General features: G+C 35.3%; 1 protein-coding gene across 6 annotated transcripts in view; it reads right to left on the bottom strand.

Annotated features, from left to right (window-relative positions):
- LOC145671232 (high affinity cationic amino acid transporter 1-like) overlaps window positions 1–20,062 on the bottom strand; it is a 291,381-nt gene that overhangs the window by 42,252 nt on the left and 229,067 nt on the right. For 5 of the 6 annotated variants that reach the window (XM_081740120.1, XM_081740121.1, XM_081740118.1 and 2 more), the window contains exons 11-12: window positions 17,089–17,163; window positions 2,836–3,011 (exon numbers count right to left, since the gene is read on the bottom strand). In XM_081740120.1, coding sequence (XP_081596246.1) covers window positions 2,836–3,011; window positions 17,089–17,163 — 251 coding nt within the window. The remainder of the gene's footprint in view (window positions 1–2,835; window positions 3,012–17,088; window positions 17,164–20,062) is intronic. The other variant, XM_081740124.1, reaches the window with a different exon arrangement.

Raw genomic sequence — 20,062 nt, 5'->3', positions numbered from 1 at the left:
AGATTTTGGGCCGCGAGGTTTTGGGAGGCGAGGTTTTGGTCCGCGAGGTTGTCGCCGCGAGGTTTTGTACCCAAACCGAATTTTTTAAGTCAGTTAAAATTGTCAGTTTAGCAACAACGCATTCGTAGTAGTAGTAGGGGAAATAATGGGAAAAAATACGCGACTTACGGACACAGCTTCACAGGTTGCTCTTTGAAATACTCAGCTTCTCCTTTGTTACTTAATGCAATGATACTTCCAGAACAAAAGTGTACCTGGGCTTGTGCAGAAAACTCAAGAAATTTTTTACCTGACTTAGAGAATTTCCACATGTGCTCTATTAGTTGCCCATGCGATATCACATGCGAAACTTGCGCATTGGGGACAGTCTTCTTGTGCTAACGCATGAACAATTTGTACTTTATATGCATACAACTTCAAGCGTTTGTGTAAAATTTTTAACACAGTTCACTTTGGGATGTCCAGTTCAAGTGATGCGCGACGCAAGGATTTCCGTGGGCTTCGTGTTAAAGCAACACGAACAGCTTCCATACGTTCCTCACTAACACTCGGTCTACCGCTTCTATCACGATCTAAAACACTTCCTGTTGCAACAAACTTGTTATACCATTCCTTTATGCTCTTAACATCTGGTGGTTGCTGTTCACACTCTCTTCTGGATGTTTGTTGAACTGTGACGGTAGATTTTGTTTCATGGTACCACAACATACAAATTTCGCTTTCTGCTGTGCTGACGTCATTTTTAAACAAGTGACTGTCGCGTGCGGTCAGCTGCAATAGATGGCAGTACAGGCTATGGCAAAATCTTGAAGTATCATATAAGCGATGTTTTCAGACCGTATGCTTCTATGATTCTTTGTTTACTTGTTATTAACGTTTGTTATCAGGGAAAGACTTTATGTCCACCCTGTATTATTATTTCTGCCTTTCCCATTTACTATTTTAAGTCCAAGATATTCACAAGATGTAACAAAAGAGTCAAAGAAACATTGCAGGACCGACACAAAGTATACAAAAACTCTTTCTCACCTTAGTGCTTAAAGTTGTCTTCTGGATGAAATAGAACATTCCGATTTGCCAAGATAAATACAGTAGTCGAATTCCACATTAAACTACCATTCTACGTTTAGAGGCTCGGAAAATGACGTTAAATTTTAATCAATCAAACAAATAAATAAATACACTAATATCGAAAGTAACCACACAAGCAATAATAAAATTACGATATACATGAGGTTACTTATCAATTTAATGATAATATCTGACAAAAGTGTAACTTATAAGATTAATATGGCGTTGGACAACTTATCGCCTTTAGGACAGCTATGATGCGACGTGGAATGGAGTCATAGATGTCGTGAATGGTAGCAAGTGGAATATTACACCATTCATTGCACAATGACTGACGCACCCAATTCCGTGAGAGAGGAATGGAAGCCGAAATCAGCGCCAAATTTGTGTCTCCAAAGCGGACCCAGGTGTTCAAATATGTTCAGATGGGGGGATAGGTCTGAGCAGTGGAGGTGTTTAACTTCATCCCGATGTTCCTCAAATCACCGATACAGCTGTGTGAATGGGCGTATTATCATCCTCCAATGTAGCGTCATTGTTCGGAAACAACATCTAGACCATAGGATGGACAAGGTCAGTTAAAATGCCAACCTAATCATGAGTAGTGACGCAACCGATAAGAGTCAGCACAGGACCCACTGAAAACCAGGATATTTGGGGGCCGCAACATCACAGAGCCGCAGCTACGTTTCACGGTTTAGAGGATACATTGCAGATCACACACTTCTTTGGGCATCCAATATCCATAAACACGCCCGTAGTTTGAAATAAGGTGTACTATGATTCATCCGACCATATCACGTGTTTCAAGTCAACACATACTGGAAGCTGCATGTTCACGATCCAGTGGGGTCATGCTAAAGCGTTATGGTCTCTTGTTAGCGATTTTTCCCGTGCAATCTGACTCGGTACGTCTAGTCATGTAACTCGTGGCGGACAGCAGCTGTGTGAGGTATTGGTTGAGTTCGTCTCTCGCACTGCAGTCGCACGATGGTTCTTAGCATCAATCCACTTTAATGATCGGTGGGATTATCACTGACAGTTTTCTTCTGATCACTGTTTCTATTCGATGATGTAGTTTTGTAGTGAGCTTTGTAGACCATTATCATCTTGGACACTGTCCCTCGACACACCCATCACAAGTGTCACTTTCAACACGCTCGCAAAACAACCGAATGCCGAAACCGAACCGTGGAAATCTAAAAGATTACCCATTATACATTATCACTATCTGCTCAGTTTACTGTACACTGCCGTTCTACTGTTCTTCCCGTAGTATGGAGTTTGCTCTAACACACATCGACACAAACAGCCCAGAACTGTAGTCGCCGCCTGACCGTTGCAACTACCAGATATGTAACAGTTTTTAACTCCAGGTGTTGAATTGGCAAGTATCTGTATATCACATTGTATTAAGAAAAAAATTCATTTAACCGCATTCTAATATGTACTGTTAGTAGAACGTCAAAGGAGCATGAGTTTATAGAATTTGATTATAATTAAATCATACAATTTAGTTAATAATTGATGCTAGATACTCCAGACGTCAGGAAATGAACATTCCAATCAACTATCAAGCTTCTCGTAACTCGAAATAAAAGTTACTAGTAGAATTTATGAATATTTTATACATTATGCAAAACTTATAACGTAACTTGCGAAGTATTTTTAACCTATGTTAAATAATAATAGCCCTATGTAATTAACATACATTCATTTTATAAAACTATCATATTTTACCTTTAAAAAAAAAATATTACTTACCGAAAATACATATTTCCCATGCTATAATACTGTATGACAATGACGTGGGACTGCTCTTTGTTGGCATAAACACTTCCTTTGCAACTGACATGCATGTTCTATTTTCCCTCGCACTTACTAGGCCTACTGACTCGTTATATATTATCACATCTTCATCTGACTCGTCTTTTTCAAACCTAAAATATAAACAAAAATTAGATCACTTCACTTCTTTTAACAATCAATTTGAAGATATTTTAAGTTTTAATCTACTGGTATATAGAATAAGCACATCAAGCATTAGATAAAAATTTCAAATAAGCTTGGTTAGTAAATAATACAATAAGCTTTCTACATATTATCACTTCCACCACCAATGCCTAAACGATGAAAAAAAATAGTATGAATGTACCAAAGTATTTATGGTTTATAAGGAAACACAATTGGTAATATCAAACTTTGCCTACATTTTGTAACATATGTGTATGTATATATATATATATATATATATATATATATATATATAAAGATATTGTAAAGAAATCAATTTCATTCTTTATTATGATCCTTTGCTGCAATTGAGAAAGTATTTACAAAGTCTGAAGGTATAAGTTATCTTCGACCTTTTAAAAGTGACGTTCGAACACTAAATCTTTTAAAATATGCAATACTATTCTAACTGAAATTTACTACAATAACTTTTTAGCATTTAAAATTTGGATAATGCTATTATTTAAAATTTGGATAATGCTATTATTTCTTCTTTTTATTCAACTTCTATGATTTGAGTCAATAATTAGTTTCGTATTACAGTGTCTTTCAATTACACCTTATTCACCTGCAGGTAAGGATATTTAATCGAAACATAAAAAAGGAAATTCAAAAGCAGCAAGCTCTTATTACAGCCTGAGAATTAGCTAACATATATGGATTTCCATTTCCTCTTGACAGTTTTCCGTAATATTCTGTTCTCAACCGTTCTCCTACATTCCTTCCTAGGAGTGAGTGCCGTAGATTAATTGCTTCTTGCTAGCCGGTAGGTGAACCTTACTGCTTTTATTTTCCACGGTGTTTCTTCTGTTTCGCCATACGAATGCCCCAAGGGTAGCTTTAAATGTATACAGTTCTTTCTTTCTTATCACCTCCTATCGCTAATTCTTCAAGTGTGTAAAATCGCCTCATTCCAGATGTAATTAGATCTATATTTTATTATAAATATATTTGTTGATTGTCCGCTAGTGTGTTGTCTTCGCTTTGAGGAATTTTGCTGAACCTCCTTACACCCAGACAAAATTTAATAACACAATCAGAAAAATCTTTACTCCATATTAGAATACAAGCACCAGTTCTCGTCATTTCCAGTAGCTTTCAAGTAAAACTAAAATAAGAAAAGTTTTGAACGGATTTATGGTTAAAATATCATAGAAGTTCGATAGTTATGAAAAAGAAGAACTTGACAATATTAATCAGTATCGCATGGTCTATTTTAGTGAACAGATTACGTGTTTGGAAGACAAGGTAATCTACTCTACTATAGTGTTGTAAAATAACGTGTTTTTTTTTCTGTGAAGTTTTTTTTTTTCAATAAAATCATCGTTCTTTTTCATGTTTTTTTTTCAAATGTCTGTTTTTTTTTCTGGCAACTATTATTTATTGATTTATATTGCAGATTATTAAAATAATGAACAGAACTTGAGTCGAAGCCCTCGTAACTTACAAATCGTTTGTTTCTTTGTACCTATACGAGCAAAATTGTGTGATTATTCCATTCGGACCCAGGTCATTTTTGGCGTTTACCTATATTCTCAGTTAGTGACTTATTGCTCAAAAACATTCATTCGATTAATATGGTTAAGGCCTTGCTTTTTAGAAAATGTATGTGGCTATTTTTTGGTGTAAGTTGCATTGCAGTGTTGCCAACGGGTGGGAAATTATTGAGAGAAATGTAGGGGTGAAAATTTACAAAAAGATCCCTAACCGAATTTCAAATTTTTTTGTATCTAGCACCACTGCTGCTATATGGGTTTAAGTCACCTAAAAAAATTATTTGATGTCTTGACAAGATACAATGAAATCCTGAAGTCGCTGGCTTCCATTCAAAGAGACAAAGAAAAATTCTCTGTCATCATACACAAGAAAATTTGACATTTTTTACGCCTCAGAAGCAAAAATCAACAGATGTGCCGGGGCTACAGCTTCTCTAATTATCCTATTGAAACTCTTTATGGTGCGTTCTGTAGGGCAAAGAGGAAGCTTTCAGGTAGTGGTACGTTTGTTTCAATCTAGCCAACAAGAGGGAAATAATAGAGGGGAAAAGGGAAATTTTCCGAATTTTTAACCTATAATCAGGAATTAATTGTTTTGGCTGGAAAAACTGTCATCAGACAGACAAAAACTATCTGAAAATAAACCATAGTACTCCAAAAATATATCCTACAAGTATCATGTCAATATCTAACAAAGTAAGCATGAAATTAAAAAAAATATCTCATTCTACCTCAGAAATTCACCATTTCCAGAACAGGGTTTATTATAAACCTCAACTGTACTTCCCTAATTATTCTAGTGAAACTTTTTATGGTGCGCTGTGTAGGCTATGGACGAGGCTTTTAAACACTGGTACGTTTGTTTGAGTGTAGCCAACAAGAGGGAAATAATAGAAACTAAAATGGGACTTTTTCCAAAATTTGCCCCTAAAATCTGGAATTAAAATTTTCTGTAGCTGGCAACACTGCTATCAGACACACACAAACTATCTTAAAATAAGCTTTGGTACACCACTAATATATCCTACAAGTATTATGGCGATATTTAAGGAACAAAGCTTCTAATTACCAAAAATATATTACGGTAAACAGAAAAGTAAGGAAAAGCTTTGGTACACCACTAATATATCCTACAAATATTGTGACGATATCTAATAAAGTAAACATGTCAATAAAAAATATCTCATTCTACCTTTAAAAACTCACAGTTATCTTTCCAATTAGAGAACAAGGTCTACTGTAAATCTCAACTGTACTTCTCCTAATTATCCTATTGAAGCATTCTATAGTGTGTTGTGTAGAGCAAAGACGAGACTTCCAGATGCTGGTACATTTGTTCCAATGTAGCCAACAAAGAGGGAAATAATAGCGACAAAACAGATAATTTTCCCAAAATTTCCCCCTAAAATCTGGAATGAAAATTTTCTATAGCTGGCAACACTGCTACCAGTTAGAATCTAAATACGAATTTTTCGTGCGCCCCTAATTACCCCATTGTAACGATCTGTACTTGCGTTTGTAAGTAAGGACAAATGTTCGATTGGCGTAAGTTGACTTGCACTCGGACTTATAGGTACGGATTTATAAACAAAAATTTCGTATTTTTTGCCGAAATTTAGGGAAATTTTAATTTCCCTAATTGGCAACACTGTGCACAGGACCGTCTAATTGATGTCAACAGTTAGGTATCCATCCGATGTATCTACCTGGCAAGTCTTAATTAGGTCTTTCTACAACGAAGGAAACTACAGGGAAAAAAGAAGTAAAAGAAATTAGAAATTAGAAAATTCTCGAATTTTTAAGTAGGGTGAAATTTGAAAAGGAAATTAGACACCAGAAGGAAAAGAAATTACTATGATAAACTATGGTCCAACCATATTTGGCAAGAATAATATCCCGATATCTTAATTAGTGTCCGCACAGGAGCGGATTAAAAAAAGTGACACACCCGTATGTGTCACTTTGGCCACCTGGGCCACCGAGAGTACATTTGATTACTTTTTTTTTTTACTACTAACGCGTGTTGTTGTTTTTGTAGTTATAGTCTCGACTAATAATAATATCGTTGTTGTAAACAATAACTATAAGGAAAATTTTCTCTCCTTTTTACATCTTAATTCCAACACTGTTGATGAAAAATGCAGGGTGTTTCAAAATGAATATCGGGATTTTAATTCTTCGTAGAAATTATTACATTTTACGTACAATTATAAGCAAGCACCAAGTAAAAGAGTACCTCAAACAGTCTTTGCTACGAGTGTTCGATGTGAGATTCATTCGTCACACGGCACACATCTAGTCGATAGACGAGAAAGGCCCATAAACTTTCCGCCATATGGCATAAAAAATTCAATTTAGGGGAGTCTCGTTTCAATTGTACCATCTCCTAAGGATTTGCAGACGGCCAGATGCAAACATTATGAGTGCTCACATTAGTTCTTAGGTGAAACGTCGATTTATCACTGAAGACGACACGATTCAGGAAACCTTCACTGTTATGCAGCAATATTTCACTTGCGAAATTGGCACGTAAACCGTAGTCTGTAGGCTTTAGATCTGTAGCAACTACAAACGATAAGGACGTAGTTCATGCGTCTCCTTAATATTCTTCACACAGACGGTTGCACTGTACAGATTCAATCTTCATTAAAACACAGAAAGCTTTCTGCCCTCTAGTCTCCATCTTTGCTACTTGCTTTTTCTAACGGGAGACAGAAGAAACAATGCATGTACATGCGTGCGTACAAAACTGTTTGAGTTGCTCTTTCGTTTGATATAATATTTATAATTGTAAGTTAATTGTAATAGATACTACAAAGTTTCAAAACCCTAATATTAATTTTGAAATACCCTGCATTGCTTAAAATTGTGTCATCCTATATTCATGTCTTGTATATACATATCATCAGGGCCGGCCCTAGGCAATTTGTCGCCCGTGCAATGGCATAATTTGCCGCCTCCCCCTTTCTCCAGAAAGAACAAATCTTAAAAATCACGATTTTAAGTATGCTACTCCAGCATGAACAACGAAGGGGAGGGTAAGTGCAGTCGCACTCAGAAAGGCTTGAATACTTACTAAAAATGCAATCCCGTTGTGTCTGTTTTTTTTCTTTAAATATTAATCTATGTTAGTGAAAGATAAAGCAAACACACATGGATAGGAAAGATGGCAATCCTTTTTATAGAATTCAATATCGAGCTTCAATATCAATGTATCAGTTTGCAATTCCAGTGCAACTAGCTCTTTTATCTTTATTTCTTGATTTTTCTTCTACATCTTCTAACATAAAAAAAAAAAAAAAAAAAAAAAAACTTGTTTCTATCTTCAATGATAAGGAACTTGTTTCTGACAAAAACAAGACTAGTTTCATATCAAAACTGTGATAACTTACTAAATGGAACAGATATTCACTACTATTCGAGAATTGAATTCTTGCATTTGACATCAAGCAATTTGTGCTCGTATTTATTCGACCATTTGCTTTAGCATTGTCGATGTAACCTTAAACTAATGCAACCTAAACATAATTTATGAATGTAGTATTCAAATAGAAGGTCAGCTTAGTAAATGTAACTACCATCATCATGAAGTCTGTTTCCAATAAGAAATATTTAATTTAAATAATATACTTATGACAGATTTTGCCGGACCAACCAAGCTTGGCGCTCCACGCAAATGCACGTGTTGCATATATGGTAGAGCCGGCTCTGCATATCATATATACCTAGTCGACAAATTATTTATATATGAGATTTAGAAAAATACTATTAGGCAAATTAGTATTAGTTTTTACCTTTAGACAAGTTATTGGAATTTTATACTGTTCGTGACATTATTTTCATACTTATTAAAGGCCTGCTTTTACGAAAAAACAAAGTTTCATTTCTACTTTTATTTCTTGGTTGATATTGATGAAAACGGCTGAAACCCGAATTGTTAATAGGTATGGTATTCATGTAAATTGTAAAATATTTGTAGCGTATCAGTATCTAGCGTTTAATTTATGTTGCATTTTACGGTGATTACATCTACATAAAAATATTTCATACTTAAATAGACGTAAGATGCATTACAAATGACTATTTGAAAAAAAAAAAAAAACGAAATTTAGAAAAAAACGAGAGGCAATGTTTTTCTTTTCTAAAAAACGTACATTTCTGAAAAAATACGAACCGTTTTTTTTCTATTTACAACACTAGTATTAGCATCAACAATGTAAGTTAATGCGAGATATCCTATACATAAAAACTAAGGCTAAGGTGTCGCCTTATAAAATACTCGTTCCGCGTATATTGAGACCCGTACTACTCAGTTAGTATCATTCTTTATCACTGAATGGTGGACATTTAGGTTTACTGAAAGTGTACAAAAAGATTTGTAGATATCTTTCCTGGCCAAATATGTTCAACGAAGTTCGGGACTTGGTCCGTTCGTGCCACGAGTGGCACGTAGTGAAGACACAAAATACTCTTCCTCAGGAACAACTTATTTCTGAATATTGTACGGAAACTAATGCCCATTATTATGCAGATTTGGCGGAGCCGTTACCTCCTAGTTTTGAGTATCAGTATATCTTGTGCTTGGATAACGCGAATCGTTATCTTCATTTAGTCCCATTACGCAATGCTACTAGTAAGTTAGTAGTATATTTTCTGCAAGTACGGGTTTATTAGAGCCATTTCCACTGTCCGGGGCTCTTGTTTCTCATCTTCCTACTTTAAACAATTTTTGTTCGGTAATGGGATAAAGTACATATGCTGTTCTCTGTAATTTCCTGGAGGACACGCAGGTTGAAACGAGCCTCCGGACGTACCTGAATGGTAAACAGGAATGAGCTTTAATTTTGTCTTCATGTTGCGGAACTTAAGCTTAGCCCCTTTCGTCTGTTTTGTGGAAGAGAACCAGTAGATACACTGATGGTGAAGTGGCATATTACACCTGATGATCTGGAGGGGCCTATTAATGCCCAAATATGGGACAATCATTTGTTAATATTGACAAAACATGAGAAGCAAGATGTAGGTTGTACAATAAGCGGATGCTTCCGGTCTCATTTGCTGTTGGTGACAGGAAATTGATTCAGTCTCAATTAAAATCTTCTCTGAAAGATAACGTAACAAAGTCATTGATGCCTCAGTGGTGGGGGCCAATGACAGTCGTAACAAATCCTACTGTCAATACTCTTCAATGTAAGAGCGAAGATGGAAAGTGGAATTACAAACTAAACCAACTTTTTAATAAACTCAAAAGGTACTCATTTTTGCCCTCTAAATTTTCAAAGATATAATTTTTTCAGTTTGCAATTCCAGTGCAACTAGCTCTTTTATCTTTATTTTTTATTTTGCTTCTACATCTGTTAATTAAAAAAAAAAAAAACTTGTTTCTATCTTCAATGATAAGAAGCTTGTTTCTGACAAAATCAAGACTAGTTGCCATATCAAAACTGTAATAACTTACTAAAGGGAACAGATATTCACTACTATTCGAGAATTGAATTCTTGCATTTGACAACAATCAAGCAATTTGTGCTCGGATTTATTCGATCATTTGCTTTAGCATTGTCGATGAAACCTTAAACTAATGCAACCTAAACATAATTTATGAAGGTAGTTTTCAAATAGGTCAGCTTGGTAATTGTAACTACCATCATCATGAAGTCTGTTTCCAATAAGAAATATTTAATTTAAATAATATACTTATGACAGATTTTGCCGGACCCTCCAAACTTGCCGCTCCATGCAAATGCACGTGTTGCATATATGGTAGAGCCGGCTCTGCAAATCATATATATCTAGTCGACAAATTATTTATATATGATATTTAGAAAAATACTATTAGGCAAATTAGTATTAGTTTTTACCTTTAGACAAGTTATTTGACTTTTATACTGTTCGTGACATTATTTTCATACTTATTAGAGGCCTGTTTTCACGAAAAAAATAGAATTTCATTTCTACTTTTATTTCTTAGTTGATATTGATGAAAACTGTTGAAACCCGAATGGTATGGTATTCATGTAAATTGTAAAATATTTGTAGCGTATCAGTATCTAGCGTTTAATTTATGTTGCATTTTACGGTGATTACATCTACATAAAAATATTTCATACTTAAATAGACGTAAGATGCATTACAAATGACTATTTGAAAAAAAAACGAAATTTAGAAAAAAACGAGAGGCAATGTTTTTTTTCTAAAAAAACGTACATTTCTGAAAAAAATACGAAGGTTTTTTTTTTCCTATTTACAACACTACTCTACTATTCTTTAAATTTTGTCACAGTGAAGTATTAAGCAAATGAGTATTAATAAAGATAAATGGAAATGTTATGTAGAAGCTTATGTCAATTTTTTCGCATAATTTTGAAGATTAAAATTTATATATATATATATATATATATATATATATATATATATATATATATATATATCCATGCCTAAGCTGTCATTCTGTTCAGAGGAGAAAGTATCAATAAGGAACACGTAAGATCTAATCTGTACCAACACTATCAGTGTTGAAAAATGTTGAAAACACTTTTACACTAGTGCTTGGTTATGCTACTCTTACATATTGCTTGAATCGTCACATTAATATCATAGTAATATTGGAACTTTGTTCAATAGGTGTTAGCGATAACGAGTGCTGTTTCATGAGATAAATGATTAAAGTACACGAAAATTCTTGCGAAAAGAATTACACCGTGTACGTGGATTTTCTCGGGGTTTTCCCGTTTCCTCCCACTTTCTTCATTCCACCATTTCATTCATTTCTCATCATCACCGTGTCTTTTAGCCTAGCCGGCATAACCGTGGGACATAAAACTTAAAAGATTTCATTTCATTTTTGCAACCGTCCGTGCATTGCTTATTTCTCCATAGTCTAACGTTGAGAGAAAAGTAACCAGAGTGTTGAGCATGTAAATTAAAATTTAAGAATCGGTAATTACATCTAAATATTACCAAGTAAACATTTTTCTCAGTGCTAAATATGCAGTCCAAAACCATGTAAAATTCTAAAAATATGAACTACCGAGTAACATATAAAAACATGTATACAATACTGTCAAATAAGATGAAATCAATCACGAAAGAAAATAACAAATATAATTATTAATAGAACGTAACAAACAATTATTTAAATTAATTTCAACTGTACTCACTTTTATGTTCTTTATTGTTGGTTTTCACTACACATTTTGAAGAACTACTCGTTATTTATTTTATTTACGAACACAATTTTAGATACAGCTGAACGCTAGTTTACACTGAAATATCTAACAAATCTAAGAGTTGAATAATAATAATAATAATAATAATAATAATAATAATAATAATAATAATAATGATGATGATGATGATGATGATGATGATGATGATGATGATGATGATGATGATGATGATGATGATGATGATGATGATGATGATGATGATGATGATGATGATGATGATGATGATGATGATGATGATGATGATGATGATGATGATGATGATGATGATGATGATGATGATGATGATGATGATGATGATGATGATGATGATGATGATGATGATGATGATGATGATGATGATGATGATGATGATGATGATGATGATGATGATGATGATGATGATGATGATGATGATGATGATGATGATGATGATGATGATGATGATGATGATGATGATGATGATGATGATGACGACGACGACGACGACGACGACGACGACACAGTAATAATAGTTATATGCAGCTTCAGAATTAAATAAATCTATGGATGTATGTGACATTTCGTTGTATAGTTTAGTAAGCCTGTAGAACAGAGAACGTTGAACTATTGAAAGTCTAGGTCGTACTGTATAAAAAGATATGTGTTGCGTGTTTGTCTGAAGAGGATTCGGAAATACAATTCTGAGAGTAGCGTTTCGGAAATGAGTTGACCATGTGTGAGTTTATACAGATATTTGAGGTCACTGATTTTATGACGAGTGTCAGGTAGTTGAATATTTAGTGTTTGTGACTGTTCATCAGGGGTGGACTGGCTATGTAAAAAGGGCGCGGTCACATACTCTGGGAGGGCGCCGTCCATCCGAGGCTTTCGCTTGTGTGGAATACCCCCTCCTAATAAAAGGAAGAGCCGGGGGCTTCCCCTGGTAGTACACAAAAACAACAAAAGATTAAGTACCTATTGCAGTTAATCACGATAGAATTATACAAATTCAATATTTTCATAAATAAAGATACTTTGAGTACTAAATATATTAGGCCTATATAAAACTGCACACTTTAACTGAGACTACAAAAATCACACCAGTTGTTTACATTCTTCGGCTACATTTGTTTACAGCCTAATTATAACTGAAGATTTGAGTTAAGTTTGGGGCTTATGCTATTTTTCACACTTTTGTCCTTTTAAAGCTATGTTCATCATAACATTAACTTATTTTTCATCTATTTTTAAAACCGTTGATAAAAAAGTATACATGAAACATTTACTACAAATTAACAAAAGTAAATTTAGAATTATATACCCACCTAACAAACAAAGAAATTCAAAAACAAAACTGGAAAATGAAAGTAAAGTCACTGCTTTATGCTTGAAGGAGCTTTATCCAATTCGCGCACTGAGAACAATGATTCCAGATGTTCATCTGTAAAGTCTTGAACGGAGTCTTGTTTTTATGTATCTGAGCTTTGAAAATGCTCGCTCACAGGACACTTGTGTTGCCGGTAATGTATGGAGATACTTATAAACTTTGAATAATTCTGTGTAGAGTCTTGAGTACATATTGTGCTGCAGAATCACATCGAAGGTGCACTTAAAGCAAGAATTGCACTTCACTCCATCACATTTTATAGACCTTAAATCCACAATATCGTCAGTCGGCCCCAAATATTCCTCCTCATCCTCCATGAAATCTTCAGAAAACTTGTCCTCTTCAATCAAATCTTCAATCGTACGAACCTCAACAGCTTCTTGATTCTTTTCTTGGTTCTCATAAGGGGATTTTGAAACCTCTTCCCACATTGATAAGTTTTCCCTCTTCACAATCAGGAATTAATTCAGTGATTCTTTCCAGTGACAACGGATCCAGACTTACTCTTCTTAGGATCAAAACACTCTAAATCAAAGTATAAGCTTTGATTTTCAGCAAATCGTTCCTGCATGCTGTTAAAAATTTGTTCTAGAACACAGTTGAAAACTGTTATTTCAAATCTGCATTTACTGTCTTCAATTACTACACAGAAGCTGATTCCCCTGCCATTTTCTTTCTTTTTCTACATCTTACCTCAGGCAATTCTGTTTCTATAGTAACTTGTTCTAGACTAGGAACATCTGTAATGAGTCCTTCAATACTATTTGACATTTTTGTTGCAAAGTGTTCTGCTGCTTTGTAGACTTTGTCAAACTGGTCCCTAGCTTCTTTCAACTTATTTTGAGTTGAGGATATCATGTTTGGACATAGTCTGTTTTTTTGTTTGCAAGTAGTCTGGTAAGGTGTGGTATGCTGAAAAATCGATAAAAACATCATAGCCACAATGATAGTATCAAAGGAGCACAACTTTTGGATGAGAGACATTGCATCATGTCTGACTTTGGAATTGAATTCTTGCGAGTTGCCAATCACACTTAAAGCTGCTACGAGTTCCACTTATACTGGTTTCATTTTCTTGGTCTGACATCCTTTGAGTCGGGTGCCCAGTAATGAAAGTGTCCAAATATTTTATACAGCAGCGTTGCTTTTACTTCTCTATCGAGTTATCCCAATAGCCTCAAGACGGACGCTTGGGTTTTGTTCCAAGTACACCTCAAGTCGTTTCTGGGATTCTTTCAAAAATATCTGAATTTCCCGGAGAAGCCCAAAGAAAGAGATACAAACACACAAACTCTGGACGATGTCAGTTATCACCAAGTTCAACACATGTGAATGGCACCATATGTGAATGTGTTTCGGATTGATCTCTTTCAGCTTTGCTGTCACACCTTTATACAGTCCACTTATATTTGACGCTCCATCAAAAGCATCTGCCACACATTTTTTGATAGGTATTTTTACTTCAGCCAAAGACAGTTCGAGGGTTTGAAAGATGTTCTCTTCTGTTGTTGAAATCACATGTTTGAGGGCAATAACTTTTACGCATACCGAAGCACTATGAAGCACTGGTCATATGAGGAGACATCTAGGGTCGTGTCCATCATGACAGAAAAAACTCCAGCTTGGTTAACTTCTTTGGCAATTACTGTTTTGATTTCAAGTGATATTCTATATACATTATGTATTTGGGCATCATATAATTTTGTATATGTATACTTTTTCAATGTGCATATATACGTAAAATAATACTGTACATCTACTACATTATAAATGCCATTGTATGTTTGTATGTATGTATGAGTATGTTCCACATCTCCTCCTAGACGGTTCAACCGATTTTGAGCAAACTTGGCATAAATATTCTTTGGTACCAGGTAATCAACACTTTCTAGGTTAGCAACCCCCAACTCTTCCCTTTGCAGAGGGGAGGGAAAAAAATGAAATGAAATCTTTAAGTTTAACGTCCCACGGTTATGCCGGTTAGGCTAAAGGAGACGGTGATAATGAGAAATGAGTGAAATGGTGGAATGAAGAAAGTGGGAGGAAACGGGAGAACCCCGAGAAAACCCACGAACACGGTGTTTGTCCACCACAAAGTCCACACGGCGCGGGCTGGGATCGAACCAGGGACCCCAACCACCGGAGGTGAACGCTCTACCACTGAGCCACCGCGCCCACAGAGGGGAGGGAGTGGAAACTTGAACCCAATGCAATTTAAATGGGGGTTATAACAGTAGGAATGGTTTCAATGGTATAACGTAAGAACGAAAAAAATAATTTTAACGAAATTTTGGAAACATATAGGTTATAGTGTGACATAAAACACCCTTGGTATAACGCCCCTAACGGCGGGAGTGGGAGGAAAAGACATGTAAAAATAATCCAAAATGACCGAGATTAGAGTCAAATCAATATATTTCGAAGTCGCGGAGATCATTAATAGTACTACCAAAGCCTAAAACAGAAAGGGCATGGCCGTAGGCCGAGTAAATACGGGATCTGGAGGCGAAGCAGTGGGGGTGGGAGGGTTGATATATAAAAATCATCCAAAATGACCGATATTAGAGTCAAATCTATAAATTTTAAGGGTCCTTAAGATCATTATAATGACATTCCCAAAGCCAAAGACAGAAAGAGCGAGGCTGCAGGCTGAGCAAATACTGGGATTTGGGGCGGAGCGTGGGGTTGATAAAGGCTATATGTAAAAATCGTCCAAAATGACCGATATTAGTCAAATCTATATATTTAGGGATAAATCTAATATCATTAATAGCTTTCCCACGCCGAAAACAGAAAGAGCGAGGCCGTAGGCCGAGCAAATACCAGGGTCTGGGATAGGGCCCTAGCTGGCCAAAGGCTAGCAAATTTATAAAATAATTATGTAGCTTTTTTTCTTTTTTTAATGTGTTCAGAGAGGAAACTGTGCGCCTTCCCGAGGCTAGAACGGGTCTTAGTCCCTCCTGAGGAAGGCGCAAAGGCACTGATGTGAGGAGGGCGCAGCGGCCATCGGGCCGGTACTTGATTATGGCCAGTCCACCCCTGCTGTTCATGTTTTGTCATCACACGTGTGAGAGGTAATTCTAAGGCGTACTATTGCAAGGAAGAAGTTTAGAACTGAGTTCAGCCGGGACAGGTTTGTAGGAGCTGCCATTGTCCAGATAGGTGAACAATATTCCAATTTAGGAGAAATTATTGTCTTGTAGAAAGTTGTTAAGGAATAGATGTTTCGTATTTCTGTTAATCTGTACAGAAGTCCCAGAAGACGCATCGAGTGCCTAGTGATAGTGTTTATATGTTCTGTGAAAGTTAGTTTTGTGTCAAAAGTAACTCCGAGATCCTTATGACTATTTACTCTCGTAATGGGCAAACCATTTATGTTGTATGAAGTGCAGGGGTAAAAGTGCGGGGGAACGCGGGCAGACGCCATCCCCTCATCTCCAAAAAATATGTACGGCGTCTCTCCAGTTCCTAAAAAATTACAATGGCCAAAGATAGGTAGGGGGACGGCGTGACGTCATGCCGCTACCTACCGTCCCTCAACCTTTTCAGATCCACTTTTACCCCTGATGAAGTATGTACAATATTTTTCTTTAGGGAGATTTCTTGTAGTGTACACAAGATTTGAAGGTATTACTATTCACTATTCTTTCATATAGATCTTTCTAAAAAAGTGTCTTTGCTTTGAATGCGCAAATTTGTTCCATCGATTTTTTAAGCTACATTTAAATTTGTAGCCCAACACATACACATAATCACATGCCAAGATAAACATATGATAATAAAGACAAAATACATGTTACAGGATGCCCAATAACAAGAAAACATTTTTATGAACATGCTCATTAAATTGTGCTTAAGCTTCAGTACATAGAAACACAAAGCAGTGACTCCCTCACCCTGTTTTACCATTTAACAAAATCACAAGAAGCCTTACATCTCTTCAAACCCTCCATCAGCTTTCCGAAGTAATCTGTATCCACCAAGATCTTCAGAAAGCTCTGCTTCATACCTACAATTTGCAATCAATTATAATACATAGAAAAAGACGAACATAACTGAATAGAATAATTACAAACAATATAACATACTGTCTAAGGAACTCTGTATAACCCATTAAAACATGCGGATACATTGGATATTTCAATACACTCCCAACATGCAGAATCAGTCGAATGAACAAGTCAACATTTTTAGCTCATCCGGGTAGCTTTTCGTCGTATATGAATCACAGTACCACGAGAATTTTCATAGTCACTAACAACATTACATACTCCTTCATATTTTGGAATTAATACTAAGTCTAACAAGGAGAAGGCACACTTTGGTAAGTGAACTTCGGGGCCATTTTTTGCGAGGTGGTAGTGCACATTTAAAGAGTTAATATTACAAACTGGGAGAGCGCAATGGGCAAAAATGACGGAGAAAAACCGTCTTAAAGTTTTCTACTCGACGCATATATCGTACGACGCGCAAGCTTATCAAGTGACGGCGTGGCAGAATGAGAAGAATCGGCGACTCAAGTGCAAAGGATCCCGGGTTCGATTCTCGTTCGAGACAAACTTTTTTTTCTTGTTTTTTGCTTCAACCAATAAAGTAGGCATTTGTAACTATAAGTAAAATATTAATTCAGCATATGTTTATAATAAAACAATAGAAATTTTTAATCACTTGTAAATTCTTTTGATGTTCCATATTAACTAGGAACAAAATTTAATCTCTTCCGTAAATATTATTGTTACAGCAGTCGTTGTGTAAAAACTGTTCTTGAAGCTTTGCGTCTACATCTGTTGACAGTGTGAGAATTACAAGGGGAATGAAGAAGAAATCTGCTTTGGTTATAGCAACATCTAGTATTAGCAAAGGGGATTTTTCCCCTCAACTCCTTTGTAAATCGCACACACGAAGCGTCAAGAACATTTATTACACAACGACTGTCGTCAAGGGCGCCGATCATGGGGGGCCCGTCCACCCAAGCTCACGTGGGCCCCATGTATTTTTATGAATATGTATTTTCATATGTATTTTTTTTATTGTTACATGTATTGTATGTATTTTTTTATGAACGGGCCCCCCAAATTTACAGAGAAATCGGCGCCGTTGACTGTCGTAATCATAATACAACTCGTGATATCAGTATATTTACGGAATAGATTAAATTTTCTTGCTAGTTAACATGGATTTTACAAGTGATTTTAAAATTTCTATTGTTTTATTCATTATAAACATATGGTGAATTAATATTCTATTTATAGTTACAAATGGTTACTTTATTAGTTGAAGCAAAAAAAAAAAAAAGATTGGCTCGAACGGGAATCGAACCCGGGACCCTTTGTATATGAGTTGCACACTTTACTCACTCCGCCACGCCGTCACTTGATAAATTTGCATGTCGAACAGTATATGTGGCGAGTAGAAAACTTTTGAAGACGGTTTTTCTCCCAGTTTGTAATATTAACTCTTTAAATGTGCACTACCTCCTCGCAAAAAATGGCCCCGAAGTTCATTTACCAAAGCCTTCCTTCTCCTTGTAAGTATCACACAAGTTAGATACCAGCTTTCTCGAGTACGAATTCTACAGTTTGTGGAAATGCACCTGTGGTTGCGAATATTAAATCTTTCATTCACATATATGCGTGAATCTAGTGTAGTTAATGCAACTGAAGAATATTTCCCAAAAACAAAAAGACAACGTCATGAGCTCATGACTCCAATGTTCATGAAAATATTATAAAAGTTTATAAATTAAAATTTCATGCAACATAACAGAATGAAGTATCCGCAATCAAATATTTTCTCCTAAAGGCGTTATAAACTTGTCTATAGTAGCATGTGCAGACAAATTACAAATTCAGAGTGTCTATAGGAAATCTGAGTAAAATTTATGACTGTTTAACGACTTCTTTAACAAACTCACTAAACTATATTAAATATAAAGGATAATCTAATGGTCACGAAGTTACGTAACATTTTTGCATATATCTAATGTGCGATGCTATCAGATTTTTACGCTCATCACTTGTCCAGTGTCCTTTCGTGCACGAAGTTCTGTTCTCGGTTTTCGGTAGAAGAGCATCGACTGCACTATAGTAGTACAGATCCCACTTTAAATGTAGTTGTCGTCCTATATACCCTTACTACTACCAAGAGGCGTAAATACAGATGAGTCAAAACTTATTACTCATTGCTAGCAGCATTGTGTTCTATCAAATTCAGTTTATTTATATGCATTTGAAAGCAAGTAAATCGAATATTTTAAAGAATTTTGAAGCACAATTTTTCATTTTACACGATAAATGACTGAATTACAATGAGAATACATACAATCTACATTTTGAAAACTGCAGTCTTTTTTTTTTTTTTTTTTTTTTTTTTTAAATATGGTATTTCTAAATTATTTCATAATTTAACATTACAAACTTTCATTTCATTCAGAACTTCACTTTTAAGATTTTAGAGTGGTAACAAATATCACGAGGAAACGTTTCCTTATTTTTTCTTAGTTTTCCAGAACATTTTTTTAAAAATTATTTCAGAAAATGTATTTAGCCACACAGACTTTCTCACGTACATGGAAAAATAAGTCCAAGAAAACGTAACAACGATGATACATAAGTAACAAACTACTTTCCCCTTAATCAACTAGAATAATGAATAATATAAAAACAAATACAATGTAATTTAAATGTAATGTAAGTTAAAGTTTTTGTATTCCATCCGTACTTTATTTCAATTTACGTTATAATCTCCGTGAAAATTTCGCGGAATATATAAAAACAATGTATTTTTATTACGAAATTATAAAACACTTACCTAATAAAAAACTTCTACAGCACAAAGCAAGACATTACACACCTTCCCTGAAACTTAATCTGCAACTTTAGTTACATGATCAAAGTTTCGTCACATAT

The sequence above is a fragment of the Thermobia domestica genome, chromosome 15, assembly GCF_964235325.1.
Source record: "Thermobia domestica chromosome 15, izTheDome1.hap1.1, whole genome shotgun sequence".
NCBI classification, from domain to species: Eukaryota; Metazoa; Arthropoda; class Insecta; order Zygentoma; family Lepismatidae; genus Thermobia; species Thermobia domestica.
This window is presented reverse-complemented; position numbering and strand designations above follow the sequence as displayed.